The 22,549-nt window shown below is 48.6% G+C and overlaps 1 protein-coding gene and 1 long non-coding RNA gene across 6 annotated transcripts in view; one reads left to right on the top strand and one right to left on the bottom strand.

The window, feature by feature from the left end:
- The window catches only part of LOC109435498 (uncharacterized), a 24,937-nt gene extending 14,269 nt beyond the window's left edge, over nt 1–10,668 (bottom strand). For 2 of the 3 annotated variants that reach the window (XR_016020733.1, XR_016020732.1), the window contains exon 1: nt 827–3,787. This is a non-coding gene — a long non-coding RNA (uncharacterized LOC109435498). Of the gene's footprint in view, nt 1–826; nt 3,788–10,619 lie in introns of those variants that run through there. The other variant, XR_012494110.2, reaches the window with a different exon arrangement.
- Nucleotides 10,669–10,822: 154 nt separating this feature from the next.
- On the top strand, nt 10,823–21,666 carry TXN2 (thioredoxin 2). Of its 3 annotated transcripts, XM_088796733.1 has the most exons (5): nt 10,823–10,979; nt 11,743–12,030; nt 13,739–13,862; nt 20,779–20,897; nt 21,387–21,666. In XM_088796733.1, the coding sequence occupies exons 2-4, from the start codon at nt 11,768–11,770 to the stop codon at nt 20,890–20,892; spliced, it is 501 nt and encodes a 166-aa protein (XP_088652859.1). In that variant the 5' UTR covers nt 10,823–10,979; nt 11,743–11,767; the 3' UTR covers nt 20,893–20,897; nt 21,387–21,666. The 3 variants fall into 3 exon arrangements, with proteins under 3 accessions (XP_088652859.1, XP_019569005.2, XP_019569007.2); XM_019713446.3 differs by having other exon boundaries at nt 20,779–21,666; XM_019713448.3 differs by lacking the exon at nt 10,823–10,979 and adding an exon at nt 10,986–11,120 and having other exon boundaries at nt 20,779–21,666.
- The last annotated feature ends 883 nt before the right edge of the window (nt 21,667–22,549 follow it).

The following is a 22,549-nucleotide window of genomic DNA, read 5'->3' on the forward strand; positions in this document are numbered from 1 at the left end:
GGGATTTACACCTATGCAAAACTAAACTGACTCAGCACAACTTTCACTGATCAAAGGACCCTCCTCCAGGATCAAAGACTTCTCAGTTTTGCCAGACATCAGTTGACCAAGAAGTTATGTAGCAATTGGAAATATTATTGATTTGCATAAAAGAGCCCTTATTGCATGCATGTTTATGATTGGCATGCCTCCCTTTGGAGGACCCACTCAACTCCCACCCAGTTCTATGGAGGCCACCCATATGCCAGCAGCAGACATATGCAGGCTGGCCAATCAGTGACGGAATAAGATTTGGACACATGACCCAAACAGGGCCAATCAGAGTCTTGATATATGGACCTGGGGAGGGCGAGGGACTTTCCTCTTTCTATTTTTTTATTTTTATTTTTTTAACTTTTTTTTTTCTTAGTTTTAGATGTACAAAACAATGACTTTCCTCTTTTTAGATCCTAAACCCAAAGCATGTCTTCTTGTGACTGGCAGTAGCTGTCTTGCCCACTGCATGGAGAATGAAACCAACATGCTGAGGAAAACAAAACAAGCAATGGAAAGCCCCACAGATCTCAGCAACGCTATTTGGGCCCTGAGCCCATCTCGCCTAAGCTAGCTGCACCCTTGAACATGCCAGTCACATGATCTGATAGGACCTTGTTCATGAGCTGGTTGAGTTTGTTCCTGACACTTATCCACAAAAGAGTCCTGACTTATACAAGCCTGACGGAGGGATATTCTTGGGGACAGGGTTAAGGGGCTTCCATTCACAGACCACCAAAACTGAGGCCACCTCTCAGTTTTCATTACTTTTTTCCCCTCTCATTCAACAAACCTGCCAAGTCCCTGCTACGTTCAGGCACAGGGCTAGGTCCTCCATCGTTGGATGATGGAGCTTCATAATAGATTAAAAGGAACAGTAACTTGTCTGTGCTGGCATCTGTAGGCTAAAATGGAGAATACGAGAATAAGAATCCTTTCCTCATGGAGTTTACAGTCCAACAGAGAAAACAGACATTAGACAAGCAATAAGTGCTCAGGAAAAAGAAAGTAGAGGGTGCCGTGGGATCACAGAAATGTTATGTCCTGGTCTACTCCCCTCTATTCCCATCTCTGATATTGTGACTTATTACAATATTCATTTGGTCTTTGCCTGTTTCTTTGTCCCCCGTCCCATGATGGGCCCTCACCCTCATGACCTCATCTAAACGTGATTACCTCTCAAAGGTCCCACCTCCAAAAACCATCACATTGGGGACTGGGGCTTCAGTATATGAATTTGGGGAGGACGCAGACATTCAGCCCTCAGCAGCCTATAAATCTCTAATGCATTCTGCCGTACAGACAGTAGGCCATCAATAAACCTTCATGGTGGGTGAGAACAATTAAACCAAGCCTTGGACTCTAGACTAAAAGCAAAATGATCTCCTTAAAAGCTGACCACTGATTCCTTTGAGGATACTCTGAGTCATCTTTACAGGCAGGTAACTGGTTCCTTGAAAGAAGCTGTTTATGTCAAATAGGTAGGCCCTTAACTCCCCAAGGGAGCTGCTCCTTCCTACCTTACCACCCCTAGGCTTGGGCTCAGAATTCCAAGTGCCAACAGAGAGGGTGGCTTCAACTTGGATCCCATTGGGAAGCCTGAAGAAAGCTATAAACAAAGAAAACTATTTTTCCAACATAAAAACAGTTCACTGCGTTTCAAGAAAGAAACAACTCTGTGCTCTAAGAGTTGTGAGTTTCAGGAAACGTAAAGCAGAGGTAACCAAGATCGTGTGCACATAAGTGAATGGAAGAAAAATAAAACTAAGGGACATGCAGCTTGTTCCCAACATCTGCTTCTTGTGGCAGTGAGCTGGGGCGTTACCAGCTCACAGCACACCCGAGTGCATCCTCCATGTGGTGGGTTCAGTAAATATTGAAAACCTGCATTCACAGTCATGGCAAGCATTTCTAAGCACTTATGCTTCCACTTCTGATAATGGTGGTATCCTCTACAAACCAAAGGCTCTCACAGATAACAACTCTGGATAAGGTATGTACATTTAAAAAATTACCTGAAGAGCAACCAAAGTAGGCAGAAACTAGAAGAAGAATTGACCCACTGAAGAAGGAAATGGCATTAGGTGAGTTTTCCATTCCTTAAAGCTTTTCACCGGAGGAAAGACCCCAGATAGCACCACACAGGGCAGCTAAAATCCCACTGCAAACCCACAATCTTATTGGCTTGAAGAACAAAGGAAAGAGTTGAGGGATATCACAGAGGTGAAAGTGAGGGTGGAGAAATCCTCAAAAAGAGAGCCACAGAGGAGCCCCAAATTCTGAATACACATTGCATGAACCTCTGACTGACCCCTGAAATATCCATGTATAGCGTGGACTACATGCAACTCAGCTAAGGCTGAATAAATGAACTACGGTTCGGTGGCTGCTCACCACAAAGGAGACAGAGCTTGGAGTTGGAATTTAGCCAAGTCAACTGTCCACTAAAAACACTAAATCAACACTCTTCGGAAGAAAATGCAGAATCCAGAGTATCTACAATGTATCAATCACAATGCCCAGGAAACAATTCAAAATTATTAGACATACATTTTTTAATTAAAAAAAGAAAAACAGGAACATATGACTGTTTCATACTCGAGAGAAGAAGTAATTAATGAAAACTGACATGGAGTTGACCAAAATGCTGCTTATAGCAGACAAAGATTTTAAAGCAGCTATTATATATATGCTCAAGGACATAAAGGAAAATATGCTCATGCTGAGTAAATAAACAGATAATCTCAATAGAGAAATAGAAACTTTAAAAAGAAATAAATGAAAATTCTAGAACTGAAAAAATGCAATATCTGAAATGAAAAGTTCACTAGATGGGTTTAATAGCATATTGGAGATGACAGAAGAAGGTCTCAATGCATTTCAAGATATATCAGTAAAAATTATTTGACCTGAAGAACACAGAATAAAAGTACTGGGAAAGCAAAGAGGCTAAGTGAGGCCGGCCCGGTGGCTCAGGCGGTTGGAGCTCCATGCTCCTGATTCTGAAGGCTGCCGGTTCGATTCCCACATGGGCCAGTGGGCTCTCAACCACAAGGCTGCCAGTTCAATTCCTCGACTCCTGCAAGGAATGGTGGGCTGCGCCCCCTGCAACTAGCAACAGCAACTGGACCTGGAGCTGAGCTGCCCCCGCCACAACTAAGACTGAAAGGACAACAACTTGAAGCTGAACAGCACCCTCCACAACTAAGATTGAAAGGACAACCACTTGACTTGGAAAAAAGTCCTGGAAGTACACACTGTTCCCCAATAAAAGTCCTGTAAAAAGAGGCTAAGTGATCCATGAGACAACGTGAAAAGCTCTAATATACGTATAATTGGAGTTCCAGAAAGAGAGAAAAGAGCTGATGGAACAAAAAAATATTTTTTGAGAAAATAATGTCCCGAATTTTCCCAGAATTGGTGAAAAATATAGATTCCAGAATCTCAGTGAATCCCATTCAAGATAAATACAAAGAGAACCACACACAGCGCAAAATATAAAATGCTGAAAGTTAAAGATAAAGAAAAAAAGCTTGAAAGCAACTTGAGAAAAAAACATATTATAGACATGGAAGAACAAAACAAATCATCGTCGACATCTCATTGGAAGCAATGGAAGCCAGAAAACAGTGAAATGACGTCTTTAATGTGCTAACAGGAAAGGAAAAAAGAAACTGTCAACCCAGAATTCCACATCCAATGAAAATAATCTTCAAGAATCAAGGCAAATAAAGACATTTTTAGATAAACTAAAATGAAGAGAACTGATTTCCAGCAGACCTGAACTACAGGAAATGCTAAAGTAAGTTATTTAGGTTGAAAGGAAAAGATATCAGATGAAAACTTGGATCCCTTCAAGAACTGAAGCGCTCCAAAAGGGCAAATATGTGGGTAAATATTAAAGACTGCATTTTCCTCTTAATTTCTTTAAAAAAATACATATATATACACACACATATATATATTATATATATACACACATATATATGTGTGTGTGTATATATATAATGATGACTTAAAGCAAAATTATCAACATTATATTATAGGGTTCTTAGCCTACACATGTAGCACATATGACAACACAGCGTAAAAGATAGAAAGGGGTGGAACTTACGCAAGGCTCTCACATTATTTTATGTGTACACTATTACCTCTAAATTGACTATGGAAAGCTAAGGATATATACTGTAATCCCCAGAGTAGCCACTAAAATAGCAATACAAAGAGGTATAGCTAAAGAGCCAATGGGTAAATTAAAATTGAGTTCTAAAAATATATATTCAATTAACCCAAAAGAAATCTGGAATGGAAAAACAGAAGAACAAAAGACATACAGAACAAACAGAAGACAAATAGTAGACCTAAATCAAAATATATCGATAATTATGTTAATTATTGACCTGAAAAACACACACTCCAATATAAAGGCAGAGATTGTCAAAATAAATTAAAAAGCAAGACCTAACTATATGTTGTCTATGAGAAATGCTCTTACGTATAAAGTTCCAGATAGGCTGACAGTAAAAGGATTGAAAAAGAAATATCAAATAGTAATCATAAGAAGGGTAGAATAGATCTATAAATAGCAGATAAAGTAAACTTCAAGACAAAGCTTTGCCAGAATTAAAAAGAGACATTTCATAATGGTGAAATGATCACTACATCAGGAAGACATAATCATAAATGTGTAGGAGCCTAATAACAAAGCTTCAAAAGAGATGAAGCAAAAATTGACAGACTTGGGGCCGGCCCGGTGGCTCAGGTGGTTGGAGCTCCGTGCTCCTAACTCCGAAGGCTGCCGGTTCGATTCCCACATGAGCCAGTGGGCTCTCAACCACAAGGTTGCCGGTTCGACTCCCGCAAGGGATGGTGGGCTGCGCACCCTGCAAATAACAACGGCAACTGGACCTGGAGCTGAGCTGCACCCTCCACAACTAAGACTGAAAGAACAACAACCAGAAGCTGAACAGAACCCTCCACAACTAAGATTGAAAGCACAACAACTTGACTTGGAAAGAAAGAAAAAAAATTGACAGACTTAAAAGCAGAAATAGATAAATTCACAATCATACTTGGTTTTAATATCGCTCTCTCATTTTGCTGACTGTGAGGATAAAATGAGTTGAAATAGGAAAAATGCTAGAACGGTTGTGCGGCATGTACAACTGATAGATCAGCTAGACAGAAAAATCAGTCAAGACACAGAAAATCTAAACGACATTCTATCAACTACCTTGATGTAACTGACATTTATGGAACAAGCCACCCGGCAACTGTAGGATTGTGCTTTCCAAGTGCACAGAGATAGGCCATAGGCTGGGCCATAAAGCAAGCCTCAATGGCTTTCAGGACTGAAATCTATTAAGCCATTAATTTTCATTATCCCATTTAATCCTTCACAATAACCCTAAGATACTGGTACATACTATTACAGTATTAGTCCATTTTTATACATAAGTAAGCAAAGACTCAGGAAACTAAATCACTTTTATTCACTGCACCTCACTATACTTTTGCCAGTGATGCTTTCACAAACTAAAGACAAATATACATACCCTCACACCTAGCGCCACCAAATCTTTGCAGGTCAGTGGGAAAAACTCAAGACCTGTGGTGAGATCTGGCTGTGAGCCTGCCCTCATCTCTCACTAGCTGTGTGCCCTTGGTAAGTCACATGACCTCTGGAAGACTTGATTTGCTCATCTGTGAACAGTATCTGAGTTACGTACTGCCAGCCCCATTTTACAGATGAGGAAACCAAGTCTTAGATGGGTTACATCATATTGCATGGAAGCGGCACAGCCAGGATTCAAATCCAGGTCCATCTGACTCCAAAACCCTCATGTTCACCAAGCTGGGCTCCAGATCTAGCGCCCGCACACCTGACACCAGCCTTCCCAGCACAGGTCTGATTTGCACCTCCACGCAAAGCCTGTAATAAGACCGAATATTTACATTACAGGGTACCTAACGTTAAAGACACAGTAGAGCTGAGTTGTGAAGCACACACTTTCTGGGGCCCGTCTCCCTGGGTTTGAGTGCCAGCTCCACCGTTGGCTTGATTCACGGTCTAGGCTAAGTTATGCATCCTCTCAGGACCTCGGTTTCTCTCATTTGTCAAATGTGACTAATAACGGCATTTTGCTGACTGTGAGGATAAAATGAGTTGAAATAGGAAAAATGCGAGAACGGTTGTGCGGCATGTAGTAAGGACCACAGATGGCTGGCCATTATTTCATTATTTTGCAAGTTCTTACGTTTTTTTGTAGAATAAGCGTTGTGAGAGCCTCCTACAGATGAGGAACAACACAGAAGGGTTGTTCAAGGGCTCTGAGGGGGACAGGGGCCGAGCCCGGATTGGGAGGGGCACTTGGTGAAGAGGAAGGGTCCTTCCCTGCCTCCCTTCCCAGCCTGGCCCGCACAGCTGCAGGCTTCGCCCTGCTCAGCAGAATCTGAGCCACCAGACCTGACGGGACAGAAACACGGGAGCAGCCTCACGCCAATGGCAAGCAGCACCCGGAATGAACCCTGGTGCCCCAGCCCGCATGTGCCTACTGAGGGCAATGGCCTCACACTGGGGTGGGCAAGTGTGGGCAACAGCATATGCCCGCCTACATCACAGCCATGACACTGCAGCTCTGCCAGCCCAGGACGGAATTAAGGGTTGTGCCAGTCTATGCATGAAGGGTGATGCTGCTGTTCCAGTGTCAGGTCTTTATTTTCAGAAAGGGGTGAGGGGGTTTTGTATAATTGCTGGAAACTCAACAGAACGTGAATCACAACAGAACCTGAAACCTGCTTCTAGCATTTGCAAAACATAAGTCCTAGTTTCAATTGTTCTCCAACAGCGATAAAAACAAATTACCATCAAGATGGAAACTGAAAACAGATACTTCTAGGAGCAACACCTCCTGGAGAGGAACTCATTATCAGCTTAGACTGCGGCTGCATTGTTTCCTTTCTTTCTTTTCGTTTTTAAGGTGCCTCCCTCCAGCTATGAAATCCTCGGACACACAGACACGGAGAAGCACTTTTCCCGAAGCCCTGAGCCCCGCGATGGGCCCTGCAGGCCTGAGGGAGCCGGCCCCAGGGCTGTACCCAGCTTGCGGAGCCTGCCATGGAGGAGGCTGGAAGACCCACAGTGCCACCACGTGGGTGCCTCTGCTCACTGCCACTGCTGAGCAGCAGTGCCTGCCACCAACTGCAATTCCCTATGTCGCCCTCCGATGGCCTCGATTGGCTGGCTGGTCCCTGGGACTTAGCGGGGAAGAGGCAGCAGCCTAGTCAAATCAGATCCTCATTAGGGGCAGCAGAGCACCTTTAAGCTTCCACCTCCGACTATCTGGGTGACCCTGGACAAGGTATTGATCCTATGTGCCTCGGTTTCCCCATGTGTAAGTTGGGGGCTGTAACCGTACCAACCTCATAGGGTTGTAGGATTAAATGAGTTAATACACGTAAGGTGCTTAGAACAGTGTCAGGTGCTTGGAACTCTCCAGTCTCTCAGTAGCTTTCAAACCCTTTGACCATGATCCACAGTTAAGAAATACATTCTATATCGCAACCTAGGACATACAGATACATAACACGAACAAAATAATACTTATAAGATGCACCATACGCTGATATTTTCAATTCTGTGTGTCTTTTTAAAGCTGATCATAACCCACTAAACTGATTTCATAAACCCTCTGATGGCTCACATCTCAGTCTGAAAAACACTGCAATAAAATGTCAGTAAGAGGTAGCAACAGAAGCTTTACCCTTAGCTCAGGCTGCCAGTCCTGGCTTCCTTCCTTCCGCCTCCCACCTGTGCTCTGAACCTGCCTTGTGACTTGGCAGACAAGCCACCCTTAGCTCAAGAGCCCCTTTGTAGCCCGTAGCCTGTGAGTGCTGCCTCTCCATGTGTCTCCCAGACCGTCCGCAGGAAGGGAGGAGCTTCATTCATCGTTCACCAGGCACTAACAATGGGCCAGGCCCTGTCCTCCCTCCTTCCCACAGCCTCACAGCCCTATGAGGAAGGCATCTTCCCATTTCTCAGATGAGAAGCCCAAGGCTGACAGAGGTCAAGTGCCTATGGAACAAGAATAAGTAGGACTGGTTCTCCTTTGGATTCAGAATGTGAATTAAGCAAGGAAACTGGCCTTCCAGAAAATGCTATGGAAATGCTGAATAGGGTTGATCGATGGCTCTAAAGTGCTGGAGACACAGAAAAACAGAAATGAAAATGGACAGAGTGGAAGTGCCCTGCCAGATGGCATTTGACATTAGGAGGAACAGCTGCACCAAGAGATGTTGGCCTCAGGAGAGCCAGTATTGAGGGGCGTCACCATTGTTGGCTCCTTTCCTACGTGGGGACAGAGGCAAAAGCAAGAGGTCAGACCGGGTGGAGAAGGCCATGCCTGCCCACATCCTCACCTAGTCTCCTGCCGCTGATGGACAGTGACTCTATTAAGTGTAAGGCTGACGTGGCTGCTGGTGGCCAAGGCATGTGGACCAATCCCAAGTATTTCCTCCCTGCAACCCAGAAGGTCCTTGAACAGCTGTGGCTGTGGACCCGCCCACCAGGGGAGTGAGGGAGTGAACCTGCCGTTCGGACAAATCATAGCACGATGCAGTCAAGATGAACTGGAAAAAAAAAAAAACATGGCCATTGTTTTGGAGGCAAAATGAGGCTATGCAATGTGGTGGGGGAAATAGAATTTAGGGTGGAAAGATTTGATGTGGGTCCCTGCTCTCTGTTCATGGAAAAATCACCGAGTACCTACTATGGTGCGCCAAGCCCTGAGGTAAGCAATGGAGCGACAGACCCCCAGAAGCCACTGACAGATGCACAGGGGCTGTGGAAGCTCAGAGGAAGGCACCTCCTCCCACTCAATGAGGCTCAGAGAAGGGGCTCCAGAGATGATGCCTAATCTGCATTTATCTGGTAGCATTTTCTCAGGTAGAGGGAAAAATCTTCCAGTCACAGAGAGTAGCAACTACAAAGTACAGGGATGGGAGAAACATTTACACAAACTCTGGAACTGTGATTCCCACTGGCTGGAGTGTAGACTGAAATGGAGGTGTGAGATGGACTGCCAAGTTACCTACTTCATGACCTTGGACAAGTCACATAACCTCTGACTATAAACCACTCCCTTAGATAGCCAAAGATATTCAGCTTAATAAGCATCTACTGAACGTCCTCTGTGATCGGGCACTGTACCATGTTGGTACTGGACATAGAGTCATGTAAAAGCTACAAATCCCTACTTTCAGGAAGCATATGGTCTAGTAAAGAGACACTGTGATGTGTTCTGTAAGAGTTATGAACAAAGCACTAGAGAGAAGGAAGCAATTGATGCTGCTCAAAGGTGTTGAGTAGTGTATCCAATCTACCAAATGGAGAGAGAAAAAAAGCATTTCATATGAAGCAACGGCAGGCAGGAAGAAAAAGACTGATGTATTCATAGAACCGTGAGAGGCCATGAGTGGTTGTCATGTAAGGTACAGGGTGCAGGGGAGACAAGAGGTAGCTGTGACACGTCGGGGACACACAGATGCTTAGATCCCTGTGTCCATGACAGTGATGGTGGGTGTTGTGGGGAGGGCACAAACTTTCTTCTACCTCAAGGCTCTTTCAGCAGGTCTAATAATAAAATAGATGAGGGTTTTTTCAACTGGTCTAATAACCAAATAGACAAGAGACAGATTAGCAAGAGAAAATAACCAAATTGAATACGTAAATATGTATGGGAACCCCACAGACACACACACGCACAAGAGGTTCAGAGACAGAGAAGGAACCCACATGGGTATATCAGGCATCCTGAGCTAGGGATGAAATAAGATGTGTTGGGGGCTTAAAGAGTCACTGCAAAATGATTAAGAGCAGATGTTCAGTAAATAGAAGTTTGCCCTGTCATATAGGTGGGTCAAAAAGAGATTATTGCCGATAATCTCTTATTATGGGCAAGGCCCCCTAATTCAAGTTCTGTAGGTGGTTAACGGGAGGGGGAGAAGTTTCTCTTGAGCCTGAAGCTAAAATTGCCCTTAGCTCAATACAATCCACAGACCACAGACGTACATCTTGGGGCGACTAGCTCTAAACCCTCAGTGTGCAACTAAGGCCCAGGCCCAAGCCGGTTCACAGGTCACACTTCACCTAGCTTCAAAGGCAGACCCTCCAAGCATCACCACCATCTGGCGCCTTGCGGGTAACCAGTTCCCCCAGCAACTCCAAGAGGTGAATGACAAGCCCAGCCCTTCATGTCACATACTGGGACACTGAAGTCCCCAGGGGCTGGCTGACTTGCTCCAAACCACGAGGTCATACAGTTGTGAGTTACAGACAAGGGCCAAAAAGCGGCCTCTTGGCTCCCAGTCAGGGTCTTGTCCATTAATCCGCACTACACCTTTTAGGAGCTTAGCTTCCTCATGGGTAAAATGAAAGAACCTTCCAGCACCCCTAGAAGTTTTTGGAAGACAACGAATGAGACACAGGGGTAGACAGCGCTGGTTGAGCTTAAAGCAGCCTGAATTTGCAAACTCCAGAACTACACCTCTCATACCCGCCATCCCCATCCTATTTCTTCCTCTCGTACCTCCCTCCAGTTCCCGCTTCGTTTCACCTCCTCTTCCGGACCCTCCTTTATGGCCCGCCCACTTCTTCCGGCCCCTCCCCCGAGAGCAACCGCCTTTTCCGGTCCCTCCCCAAATGCCCGCCCCCCATTTTCCGGTCTCTCCCTACTAGAGTCCCTCTCTTCCGGTCCCTAACTGAGGTTCCGCCCCTTTAGGTGTTCCTTCCTCCGCCATCCCCATTGGAGGAAAATCCGAGCTGCCCCTCCCCGTTGCCTGGCCGGAAGTGATGATCAAAGGCCCGCCTCTAAGGAAGTGACGGCAAGAGTGCCCTTGACAGGCGTGGTGGGCCGGGCTGTGCGTCTCTCCGTTCGTGCTGCGGGGAGGTAGGAGGCCCCGGGACGCGGGTGGCTCGAGGTGGTGCCCCGGCTGAAGCAGGCTGCGGGCGCATTCCTGTGCCGTCCGGTGGCTGAGTGGGCGGAGGCCCCGGGCGGGAGGACCTGTCCTCCGGAGAGCCGGGGTCCCTGGTGACGTCCGCTTGCCCCAGTTCCCTCCACACGCGCGTTCCTTTTTTAGTTCTCCCCCAGACTCCTGTTTCTGTGCCTTTTAGTTCCTCGTGGAATTGTTGTGGTTCCTCTTTCCTGATCCTTTGACAAGCCCCCTTTTTCCTTAATTTCCCATTAAGACACTTTTTTAAAAAGTAATCGATAGAGTAAGGATTTTGCAGACAGCCTTGGGTTCCAGTGTCGACTCTCATTTTATAGTTGGTCTACTTTGGGAGTGTCACAACTGAGCCTCCGATGCCTTATCTGTAATAGGGGCAGTACTCTAGAAACTTGCTCAAAGTTGATCTGGGAGGACTGTAATGTATGTAAGGCACTTGGCCTTTAGCAGGTGCTCCGTAAATAAGGGTTTCTCCCTTTCCTTCTGTTATAATCCCACCAATATCTGATTTCGTTTTGGTTGTCAACCCAGTTTTGTCCTGGTTTGCAATTCCTTCCCTTTGATTCTCGTTCTTTGCTCACCTCTATTGCAAAAATGTTGTATATTATTTCTTGGCATTTTGCTTCCAGCCTTGCATCTTGAGCCCCCAGTACTCCCAGATACCTGTCTTTTTCTGGTGTTTTGACTTCCTGTTGTCTTCAACAGCTCTTCCTGCCTCTTCCCCTGACATATGGCTCAGCGACTTCTCCTGAGGAGGTTCCTGGCCTCTGTCATCTCCAGGAAGCCCCCTCAAGGTTGGTGGGAACCCCTCACCTCCAGGGCCCTGCAGACCCCACGATGCAGTCCTGGTAACCTGACAATAACACCCAGCCAAGCACGTTCAATATTCAGCACCAGAGTCTGTTCAACAACCTTTAACATCCAGGATGGACCTGACTTTCAAGACCGAGTTGTCAACAGTGAGACACCAGTGGTTGTGGATTTCCATGCACAGTGAGTCCTGGGAGTCAAGAGAAGACGGGGGTGTCACTTGTTCAGATATTTTTGAGCGCCTGCTATGTCTCAAGGACCATGGTTGGTGCTTCTCATCCATATTCACTACAAACACTGGGAGACCCAATCCCTGCTCTGTAAAATTGAGTGCAGTCTGATAGGAAACAGACTAGTAAATAGTCTTCAAAGTTCGCTGTGGTTAGTGGTGGGAATCGCTTGTATTGTGTATCTCACTGCCTGAATGGCTCAGAGTCATCTTCAGCTTGGACCAAAGCATGAAAAATATGACTACAGCAGCATTTGGCCTTTGGCATATGGCAGTTCCTGGCCCTGCAGATAACGTTGATTTTATTTTAACATCTTAACCACCAAAACTGGGAAGGGATGGCAAAAAGAGACCAGTGCCACTGCAGTGGTGCCCCAGGTGTGGGGGATGGGCGGGAGTTTCTTTTCAGTGCTGTGACAGTTTGTTTTCGGGATATTGAAATGCCTACGGCCTACTGATTTTTAGCCTGTCCTTCATTTCCAGGCCCTTGGGGCCTGGTTAGGCGATTAGAAAACTGGACAAGCCCCCTCCGAATGAGATATTCTGGAAGGAGCCCATGTAGCCTCAGTTACAGGTTGGGAGGCTTGCTGGGCAAATTTCTGACAGCTTCTTTCTGTTCTTTCTTTCCTGTTCTTTCTCTGACTCACCATGTCGCCTTGGGAAGGCCATTTGATGTCCTTGTCCCTCCCTTTCTTCACTTGTAATAGGAGATAAGGTCTCGCAGCCTGGGTTTTTTGGTGTTGTAAGTTCATGAATTGAAATCTCTGAATGGAAAGGGTTTTGAAGGCTAAGAATAAAATAGGAGTCCATCAGCCAGGACTCCATGTTCTGCCCTGGTACAGTGAGCACTCCAGGGTTTTCAAAATGCACGATAAGTGGGGTGATGCTTCATTTTCTTCTCCAACAAGGAAGCAAGGTGTGAGTTTATCCAGGCATTGTCCTGAGTGCCACATACCTAGGGATGACAGCCTGTTCTCAAAGAATCAACACCTAGAGTGGAACACCTGTGTTTAGTGCAGCAATAGTCATTGACACAGGGCCGGGCCTAAAAGAAGACACTTAGAACACAACCTTGGGTTCTAGTCCCAGCTGTGCTTCTTACTAGCTCTGTAACCTTGCACAACCTTCAAACTAAAAGGTTTCTCTTCCTTTTAGTTCTGAGTCAATGAGGTGTTTGAAGTAATTATTCAGTTGACAAAGCATGTTAATCCACCTGGTCTTGCTTAGTGGATTTCTCATTACAGCTTTGAGAAGTATAGTCTCTCTTTTTCAAGTGGGGAAACAGGCCCTAGAACGGTCAGCTGGTGCGTCAGGAGCCTCTCTTTGCACCCAAACCTTTTTGCTTCAAATCCCATATTCTTCTGCATGACAGTGTGTTTCTTTTAGAGGTACTGAAATAAGTGAAAGAACCTTTATCAGAGTCTTGGGATCAGGCCTGTGTCTTAGAAGTTAGGGACCTGTGAGAATTCTCCAGTTGCAGAGTCTGCTGACGTTACCGTTTGGGATGTCAACATCACAGGTTAATATTCAAACACTGTAAACAGAGGTAATAAGGACAAAAGTTCCTTCAGTAAGATATGTGTCAAGAGAAGATTCTGGGGGGACCGTAGATCGGTTGGTGAGCACTTTTGTGATGGAATGCTTCCTTTCTCCCTTTCCGAGGTGGTGTGGTCCCTGCAAGATCCTGGGGCCAAGGTTAGAGAAGGTGGTGGCCAAGCAGCATGGAAAGGTGGTGATGGCCAAGGTGGATATTGACGACCACACAGACCTCGCCATAGAGTATGAGGTATGGATTGGCGGGGGATTGCCACAGGGCAGCTGGTGTGGGGCATGCTTGGGGCCACAGGATAGCTGGGGCAGGGGATGTCTTGGGGACCACCAGGTAGCCAGGAAGGGGAGGTGTCTTGGTTTTTCTAGCTCTCAGTTCAGAGCACTTTGCAGAGGTGACTCCATTGATCTCTGAGCCACTTCTCTCTCGTCACCACCTTCATGAGGTGGGATGTATGACCCTGTATCTCGGGACATTGGTGATTCCTTCCTTCAGGAATCCATCCAGCCACATGTGCAGTCAGCAGTCATTTGTGAGCCCTCCAGTGTGCCAGGCATTCCAAACTCTGGTACAGATCAGTGGAGCTCATCCCCAAGCAGCTCTGAGTCTAGTGGGAGAACAGTTACCAGATCATTTCAGCGTAGGGTGAGAAGTGCTGAGCAGAGATGCACAAAGGAAGGGATTGATTGTTACTGGGGGGAGGAGAGGGGACAGGGAGGCATCACATTAGAGGGACCCTCTGAGCGGAGCCCTGAGGTGCGTGAAGAAGGAGGGGCCTGGGGCATGGGCCGTGCACCAGGACATGGGGCAGGAGCCTTCATTCAACAGATACTTATTCAGAGTCCCTTACACGCCAGGTGCTGTACTTGGTGCTGAAGATGTGGCGGTGAACAAAACTGTCAAAACCCCTGCCTTCATGGAGCCCACATTCCAGCATTTTAGATTGGGGTTGGCAGGCTTGTTCTCTAAAGGACCAGGTGGTACATAGTTGAGGCTTTGTAGGGCATTGGTCTCTGTTGCAAAGACTCAGCTGTCAGTGTCGCACTACAGCAGCCACAGACAGTATATAAACAAATAGGCGTGGTTGTGTGCCGATAAAACTTTATTTATAAAAACAGGCAATGGGTTGGGTTTGGACTAGGACTGTAGTTCCCTGATCCCTGTTTTCGATCATAAGTGCTGTGGGGAAAAATAAATCAGGAAGAAGGGGTGGGAGTGCTGAGCTGGGACTGGGGAGGGATTCGTTTTTAAAAGGATGGTCTAGGAAAGGCCTCGATGAGAAGCTGACATCTGCACTAGGACTGAAGGGAGTAAGGGGTGAAGCACGCAGCTGTGTAAGAGTGAGCCAGGCAAAGCAGACATCAAATGCAAAAGCCCTAAAGGCAGGGTCTCACAGGTTTGCTCACGGAAGAGCAGGGCCTGTGTGCCAGAGCAAAGCATGCTGGGAGAAGAAGAACAGGAAATGCATGGGAAGTGAGGACATTCTCTGGGCCTTGAGAAAGGGGAGAGGTCCCTTATGGCTGGATGGCCGGAGTGAAGGGTGGAGCAAGGAGTGAAAGGACAGGCAGCTGAGAAAGTCGTCTGTATCCGTCATGGAAGGCACTTGCATAGCCATGCTGAGGAAAACGTTACAGAGCCGTGGTCGCACCTGGTGGCCGGTGGGCCAAATCCAGCTCCGTGACAGGTTTGGTAGGGTCCTTGAAGTGCTTTTATAAAATACCAAGCCGGATGCTGATATTTAGAACTCAGAAGCTTTCATGGGAAAATCCAGATTTCTGGTTCTCTTGAAGAAATATGGATCTGGCCAGAGTGAACCTTCGTCCCTCCCTTCTTCGGGTAACAAGAGACTGAAAGAGGGGGCCTCTTTCTTTCCCAGAATTTGGAAGTCCAGGATCAACTCTTACTAGACCAGCCTGTCCTTGTGGCAGGCAATGGGTGGGAGCAGGGGTGAGCATCAGCTAGCTGCCCTTTGGGCTGGGGCTGGAGTGCTCCCCCGAAGGCAAACCAGGCTGCCATGACCAGAGGCAAAGGAAGTAGATGCCAAGCAGGCAAAGCTGGTTGGGGCTGTGTTACCGAAGTCAGACCGTCCTTGGCACTGGGGAACCAAGGCTGGCTGCCTACAGGAGCTTGGCCGTTTTTGTCAACTCTCTCCTACTGAGCACTCAGTCAGAGGGGCACTTGTCTGACCATTTAGATGCCCCTGGCTTTCTTTACTCCCCCTGAGTCCCCCAGCAGCTGTGAGAAGGCGGGTGTGACCTGATTGCGCTTGGGGCTGGAGCTCCTGGCCATCCGCGGGGGACGGGCAGGCGTACGATGTCTTGGGCTCTCTCCTGGCACTGCCCAACACCACAGCTTCAGCCTCAGCCAGTGGAACTTCAGCAGACACAGCCTGAGCGCCAACTGTGGTAACGGTACAGATGCAGAGAACAATAATCCAGTTCCTGCCAGCTGGTCCCACGGGTGGTGAGAATTCCCAAGACCACCCCATTCCCCTGAGCCTGGTGGTATAGAGCTGAATGCCAAAGCCCTATGCTTAAGCCTGGGAAGTGTGTGGGGGGCCCCCTTATAGGATCTCTCTCCTCCCCCCTCTGTCCACTGTCCAGATAGCATGTGGGTCACACGGAAAGACCTCAAAGCTGCTGGGCCCAGTCACCTGATCCCCACTTCCTTGTTTGTCAGGCCCTGGGCGGATGTCATTGCAGGCTTGGGATGCCTCCTCACCCCTCCTCCAACCCTTTCCTTCCTTCCGGCACACCTGGTCTCTGGAAGAGAGCCAGAGAAAGGAGTTTCAGCTAAGAAATCCATAGTATCTCCGGGAACAGCTTCTCCCGAGGCCTGAAAGTGCTTTTCCAAATGTTGGATAACTTGTTGGAGAAACTGCTTTAAATTATATTTAGGGAATCGGGTACCTCTCCCCAGCTCTCCTGATAGCCCCTCTATGTCCAGCACAGCCTCAGGGTGGGTCTCCTTCCTCACAAATGCCTCTCCCCTTACACCACACTTTTTATGCTTCAGTCAACTGCCCACCCTAGAATTTCACTGTCTCCCAAAGGAAAGGGAAGGGAAAAGCACTTGGGGTGTTGGGGTTCCGCTGTCTGCAGCCACTGCTCTCCCCGAGTCTTCACTGCCCTGGCTTGGGGAAGTGAGGCGCTCTCTGCTCTCCCAGCTCCTCGGGTCCTGCTGAGTGGCTGGGCTTTCCCAGGTCATGCAGACCTTGCCAGCCAGGAGCAAAATTGTGGGTGTGGGTGTGGACCCTTGAGCCTTTATGCTTTCCTCTAGGGCTTCTGCTTCTCACCTCACACTTGGAGTGTTAGCCTTTTATTTCCTCATCTTACAGAGAATGCCCTTTAAAAACATTAGAAAAACAGCCAAGTAACTATAAAGAGAAAAAAGTTACCAGCAATCTTACCATCCAAACACAGCTGCTGTCGACATTTGGGGTACCTTGCTTGGGTTTTTTGTTTGAATTCTTTTTAATGGTCCATATAACCTCATAGTTCATTGAATACTAATATTTCATAGCTGGAATGTACTATGCTTCCTCATCACCATGTCCCCCTGTTTTGAAAGGCTTCTAAATCTGTGCTGCTCAAACATGAATACGACCTGGGATGTTGAAAAGCAGGTTATGATTCAGTAGGTTCAAGAAGGGTCCCAGATTCTGTGTTTCGAACAAGCTTCCAGGTGATGCCACTGCTGGGAGTCTGGGACCAAACATCAAGCAACAGAAGTTATAAAGCCAGGGGGCTGGCCTTCCCGGGGCCACGGTGTTCTCATAAAGGCCTCCTCACCGACCATCGTAGCACAGGGTACCCGTCAGAGAGAGGGTTCACTCTTGGCGATGTGCATCTCACGGGTGTGGGCAAATGTGTAATGACGTGTACCCACCATTACAGGATTTTTACGGCATAGCTTCTGCCCTAAAAATCCCCCGTGCTCCACCTTTACCTCCCGCCTCCCTGGCAGGAGTGAACCCCTGGCAACCGCTGACCTTTTTACTGTCGCCATAGTATTGCCTCTTCCAGAATGTCGTATAGTTAGATTTGATGTTTCCAATAATAGCTTTTCCAAGAACCCTCCTGTATCCAAAAGCTTTACAAAACATTTGGTGTTCCTCTTTGGAAACCTGACGTCCTTTTAATGCTTCTCTACATGCTGGGACCCAGTATTTATCTCCAATTCCTTTCTAATGGGCTGAGGTACGGTGCAGTTTGATCACTACTCCACAGAGAACAAAGTCAAGCATCTCGTTTCAGATGCCAGCTCTACCACTTAGTCACTCAGTTTTGGGGCCTCAGGCTTCTCATCTCAAAAGTGACCCCAACTTGAGGCAAGAATTTATGAGATAGCATGCAGAAGTGGTTAGTATCGTCCCTGACACTTAAAAAGCACCCAGTGTGTGGCAGCCGGGGTGACAGTGATCTTTCCCTTTGCATTAATCGTGCAATTAGCTGGGGACGAGGTCTCCAGGACCCTATAGCACCTAGCACTGGGCCTGTGCCTGGGCAGATCCTTAACAGTTCACAAATGGAGGAAATTGGGGTGAGATGGGAGAAGACATGGCAGGGACGTTGAGCTCAGTGGCAGTGCAGGGCTTGGGCTGCAGATTACTGAGAAGAGACCACACACACACCACCACCACCACCACCACCTCCCCGCCCCCCATGCACCCCCGCCCTGAGTTCTCACGGGCTTCCCGCCAAGCATGGGAGGCTCCAGGCGGCTTCATGGCGCACGAGGAGAGGCAGCACATCTTTTCGTCTTTTCTCCAGCTCCTCAGTTCCCTGAGGGATGCTGCATTCTGGTGTCACCACTGCCCCTCTTACACTGAGATCTCTGTTCCAGAAGAATGTGCTAAGGACCTATGCACTTCCATTTAAGGCAGTGTTTATAGGCACCACCCCCTCCTGATTGGTGAGCCAAACTCAGGATCAGCAAAGCCACATCCTCCTCCTTGGGGGTGATGGAAGTCCAGTCACAGCCCAGGTACCCCTGCAGCGTTCCAGCAAATCCAGTGTCAGGCAAGCCCACGGCTGTGTGTGTGTGTGTGCGGGGGGCAGGGGTTCAAACTTCAGAGAACACCCTTGATCAGTAATGACTAGACCTTGGTTGTCATGAAAACAGTCGCAGCGTGTCTGCTGTACACCCGACTGCAGCGTGGTCTGTGAGTTTACCCGAGTACGATTGTAGCGGACTCATGTGGAGTCCTTCAGCAAAAATGAATCCACCCCAAGCCACCTCAGAAGGTGTAGAGTCCTGCTTAGAGGACACGTAAAAATAGTTGGGCCACTACTCACACAGCGACATACGGCTTTTATCTCCGTTAAGAAACAGGACAGAAATCTATGTAATTTTACTAACAATTGTCACCCCAATAAATTTAATAAAAAAAAATAATAAAAAAAAGAAACAGGACAGGATGGGACCCAGTAAGGGCAAAGCTCAACAGTTGAGTGCTTGAGCCTTTGTGCCTCAGTGGAGAGTGGCCAGATTTGAGGCCGCTCCTTCACAGACCACTAGAGGGCGCCGAAGAACAAAGCACCGGCCCTCAAACCATGCGCCTGTGACTCGCGGTGCATCCTGGAACAAGCCGCTGGGCCCTGCCTGAGTCTGGAGACAGCATGAGCCTCATGCCAACTCCATGCCAGAGTCTAGAATGACAAGGACAGGAACCAGTGATGTGTGGTCTACCCACACATACCTTTGGGAAGTGTGTCAGCTGCCACCCATATCAGTCCCAGGACAGTACTTGAAAGGGGCCTGAGGACTAGCAAAGGACAGGGACTGTTGTCTTACCTGACGCGTTTGTCCCCAAAGCCCATGAGGAGAGGGGTGTCAGTCCTGGCACATGATGTCCGTGGGTGATGGTGCACCAGCCTGGTCCCCAGTTCTCTTTGTAACTGACGTGTACAGTGGGGACATCGCAAATCTTAAGTCCGGTTCCCGCAGTGACTCAAGGGCAGGACAGCACTCAGGATGTGTGACTACCTGGTATGTTTGTGTAAATCACTATTGTTACTTTGTAGTTAACTTGTGTATAAGAAAGCCTGTGTTTATCTTGTTCTGTTTATATTTGTTTTCAAATGGCCACAAATGCCAGGCAGGGCGCCCAGGGAACAGAAAATGCTCAATGCCAGCGTGCCGTGGGCCTTGTTTACATACCATGTAATCTATACAGGTCCCCTGAGGGAGCTTGAGAAAATGCTTCATAGGCCAAGAATGTGGCTCCCAAGCTGCGTAATAAACAAACATGGGACCCTACACGGCCGAGCCCCACACACACACTGCCCAGTAGAGTCTGGACCCTGCTAACCATGGCACTGAGCAATGTGGCGCATGAAGCCCCAGGGTAGACTTCTCTGACCTGCCCTCTGCAGCCACCATTTGCTGAATGCTCACTGTGTAGCAGGCTCCATGCCAGGTTCTAACACTGTTGATGGCCCTACCAGGTGCAGGGCACTGTGCTGACTTTGTTCACGTGGTTTTGTTCAGCCCCCACACCCTTTGATATAAGTACCGTTAGTATCTGATTTGCTGATAACACTGAGACCTAAGAGTCATGAAGTGACTCACTCAGAGAGGCCCAAGATGGGGTCAGCCAGCTCCAGAGCCCAACCTCCTAACCAATCCTTTATATGTGAACCTTTCATCTTTATGCTAAACCCTCAAGGTAGATATTCCCGTCCCCATTTTATGGAAGAGGGCATCGGGGCCCCGAAGGTGGCATGACGTGGCCAAGGAATGAATGGCAAAGCCAGGATTCAGACTCTTCCCATCTCCTGGTCTCCCCCGTACCAGGTTGCCCCTCAGGAAAGTTCTCTTAGCCCCTCAGCTCCGCCCCACCCCTAGCCCTGGCCTGCAGCTGCATGGGTTATTTTAATCTCTCCTGTCATTCCAGCCAAACCACTGGGCCAATGAGTCAGTCATGTGGTTGGGGGAGGAAGGGTATTGCTGGGAGCCCACATGGAAAAGTTTCTCCAGTGGGTGGACCTCCCAGCCCTGCAGTACCCCTGCACCAAGGGAAGGGGCCCCACCCACGCTTTGCGCAGTGACGGTCCTGCGTCAGCCACCAGCCTTCCCCGCAAAGCCTTGGGAATGGCGATCGAAGAGTTCAGCCCTGAATGACTTGATGTCTCTTGTCCCGTCCGTCTAGGTGTCGGCTGTGCCCACTGTCCTAGCCATCAAGAACGGGGACGTGGTGGACAAGTTTGTGGGCATCAAGGACGAGGACCAGCTGGAGGCCTTCCTGAAGAAGCTGATTGGCTGACCAGCAGGGAAGAGCGCTGACTGCCCTTGGCCACGGGGCCCGATGGTCCCAGGAGGGGCCCCGATAGAACTCACAGTCCTCTGTCGGCCCTTCCCGCCTCCTCCCTTCTCTCTGGCCCCTGAGGACCAGGCCTCCAAACACGAGCCTCGAGTGCTTCTAACCCGGCTGACTGCCAGGGTGGCCGCCAGAGTGGTGCTGCTGCTGGTCTGGGGACAGCTGTCCTCCCACCCATTCTTCTTGTCTGCTCCCTCCGGGCTGTCGCAGTTCTCCCAAGACGCTTGGAGAGAGCCCCTGGGCAGCCACGGTGTTAACTGTTCTGGCAGCAACAGCTTGCTGCTCGGCTCCCTGGCCCCTCTCGATCCCAACCCTGGTGCCGGCTCATCTGGAGCCGGCTCCTGCGTTTTTCTTTCCTGCTGTTGTTTTGCAAAAAGAAAAACAAGGAAAAAAGAAACTTAAACAAGTGAGAGTAATATATAATTCTCTCATTTTTTTGTAGGTCTGTAATAAAGGACTTTATGTGATCCTTTCTACCTCCTGCTGTGAAGAACAGACCCTGGGCCCCCCCCCCGTGCTAAATTACCCTACAGCCCCCAGCCCCCTTCTTTCCTCTCAGGCACAAAAGCAGTGGATTCGCATTGGGCGGGGGAGTCCTGCAGACTGACTCTGGGAGTCTCCAGACACCACCCTCCCTCACCATTAGCTGGTCTTTGGGTCTCTGAGCAGAAGGTTTCACTGGGAACAAACCAAACCAATAAAAGGAGGGTTTGCACTGTCGACAGCTTCCATTCTGTCTGGGCTCTGGGAGCCCTCGTGACCCCTTCGCAGGCTGGGCTGCTCCCCGTTTCCTCTGATGCTTTACCACCCGCTTGCTCTTAACCCTTCCTGTTACTAACACTTGTCAGCACTGGCCACTGTTCTGGGGATACCTTCCCATGCAAGTAAAACAAAAGGGTGTTCATTGTTCCCATTACACAGATGAGGACACTGAGGCTCACGGGGCACAGAGCCAGGGATTCTACCCAGATGTGGTTTCCTCGGAAGCCCGGGCTCGTACAGCTGGCCCCCTTGATCCTTCTGGGGTGTCCTCTGCTGACTGGCGCATGGCCACTCCCACGGGAAGCCTGACCCCTGAGGGAGCCGGCCTGCCATCCTCCCTGTGGATGCCACAGGAACTCCCCAGCCTTGGGGCCAGGCTCTCCGCTCCCTCGTTCCCAGCTCCCCTTGGCCCATGGAGGAGGTGTCAGGCAGATCAGCAGGCCTGCCAGCCATCTCCCTCCTGGGGTTGAGCTGCCCTTTGGCTGGGTTGCCCAGATGAGGTGCCAGCTTCCTGGGAGCCGTGGGCATTCAACAGCAGCGGTATCCTGGCACCCTTCTCCTTGGCCCTGGGGTGCTCTGTTCATTGTTGTGTGCATTGTTCTCAGTGGCTCGCCTGTTCCCTTTGGAACTGCCTGAGTTACTCTGGGGTCTTAGGGGTGCAACCGCTTGCCACTCAAGGGCTGCCTTGGGAAGGCTGCTCACTGAAGCAGGAGAGAAGAGTTGCCTCAGAAATGGGGCCTGTGGCCTCTGAAAGACTGCAGGCCCAGGGTCTGTCAAAGGCAGATGGAGGGGAAATAAACCAGCACTGACATTAGTGAGGAAAGGCCGTGAGCCGTGCGTC

Source organism: Rhinolophus sinicus, chromosome 1, assembly GCF_057876585.1.
Source record: "Rhinolophus sinicus isolate RSI-liver-muscle chromosome 1, RSI-T2T, whole genome shotgun sequence".
NCBI classification, from domain to species: domain Eukaryota; kingdom Metazoa; phylum Chordata; class Mammalia; order Chiroptera; family Rhinolophidae; genus Rhinolophus; species Rhinolophus sinicus.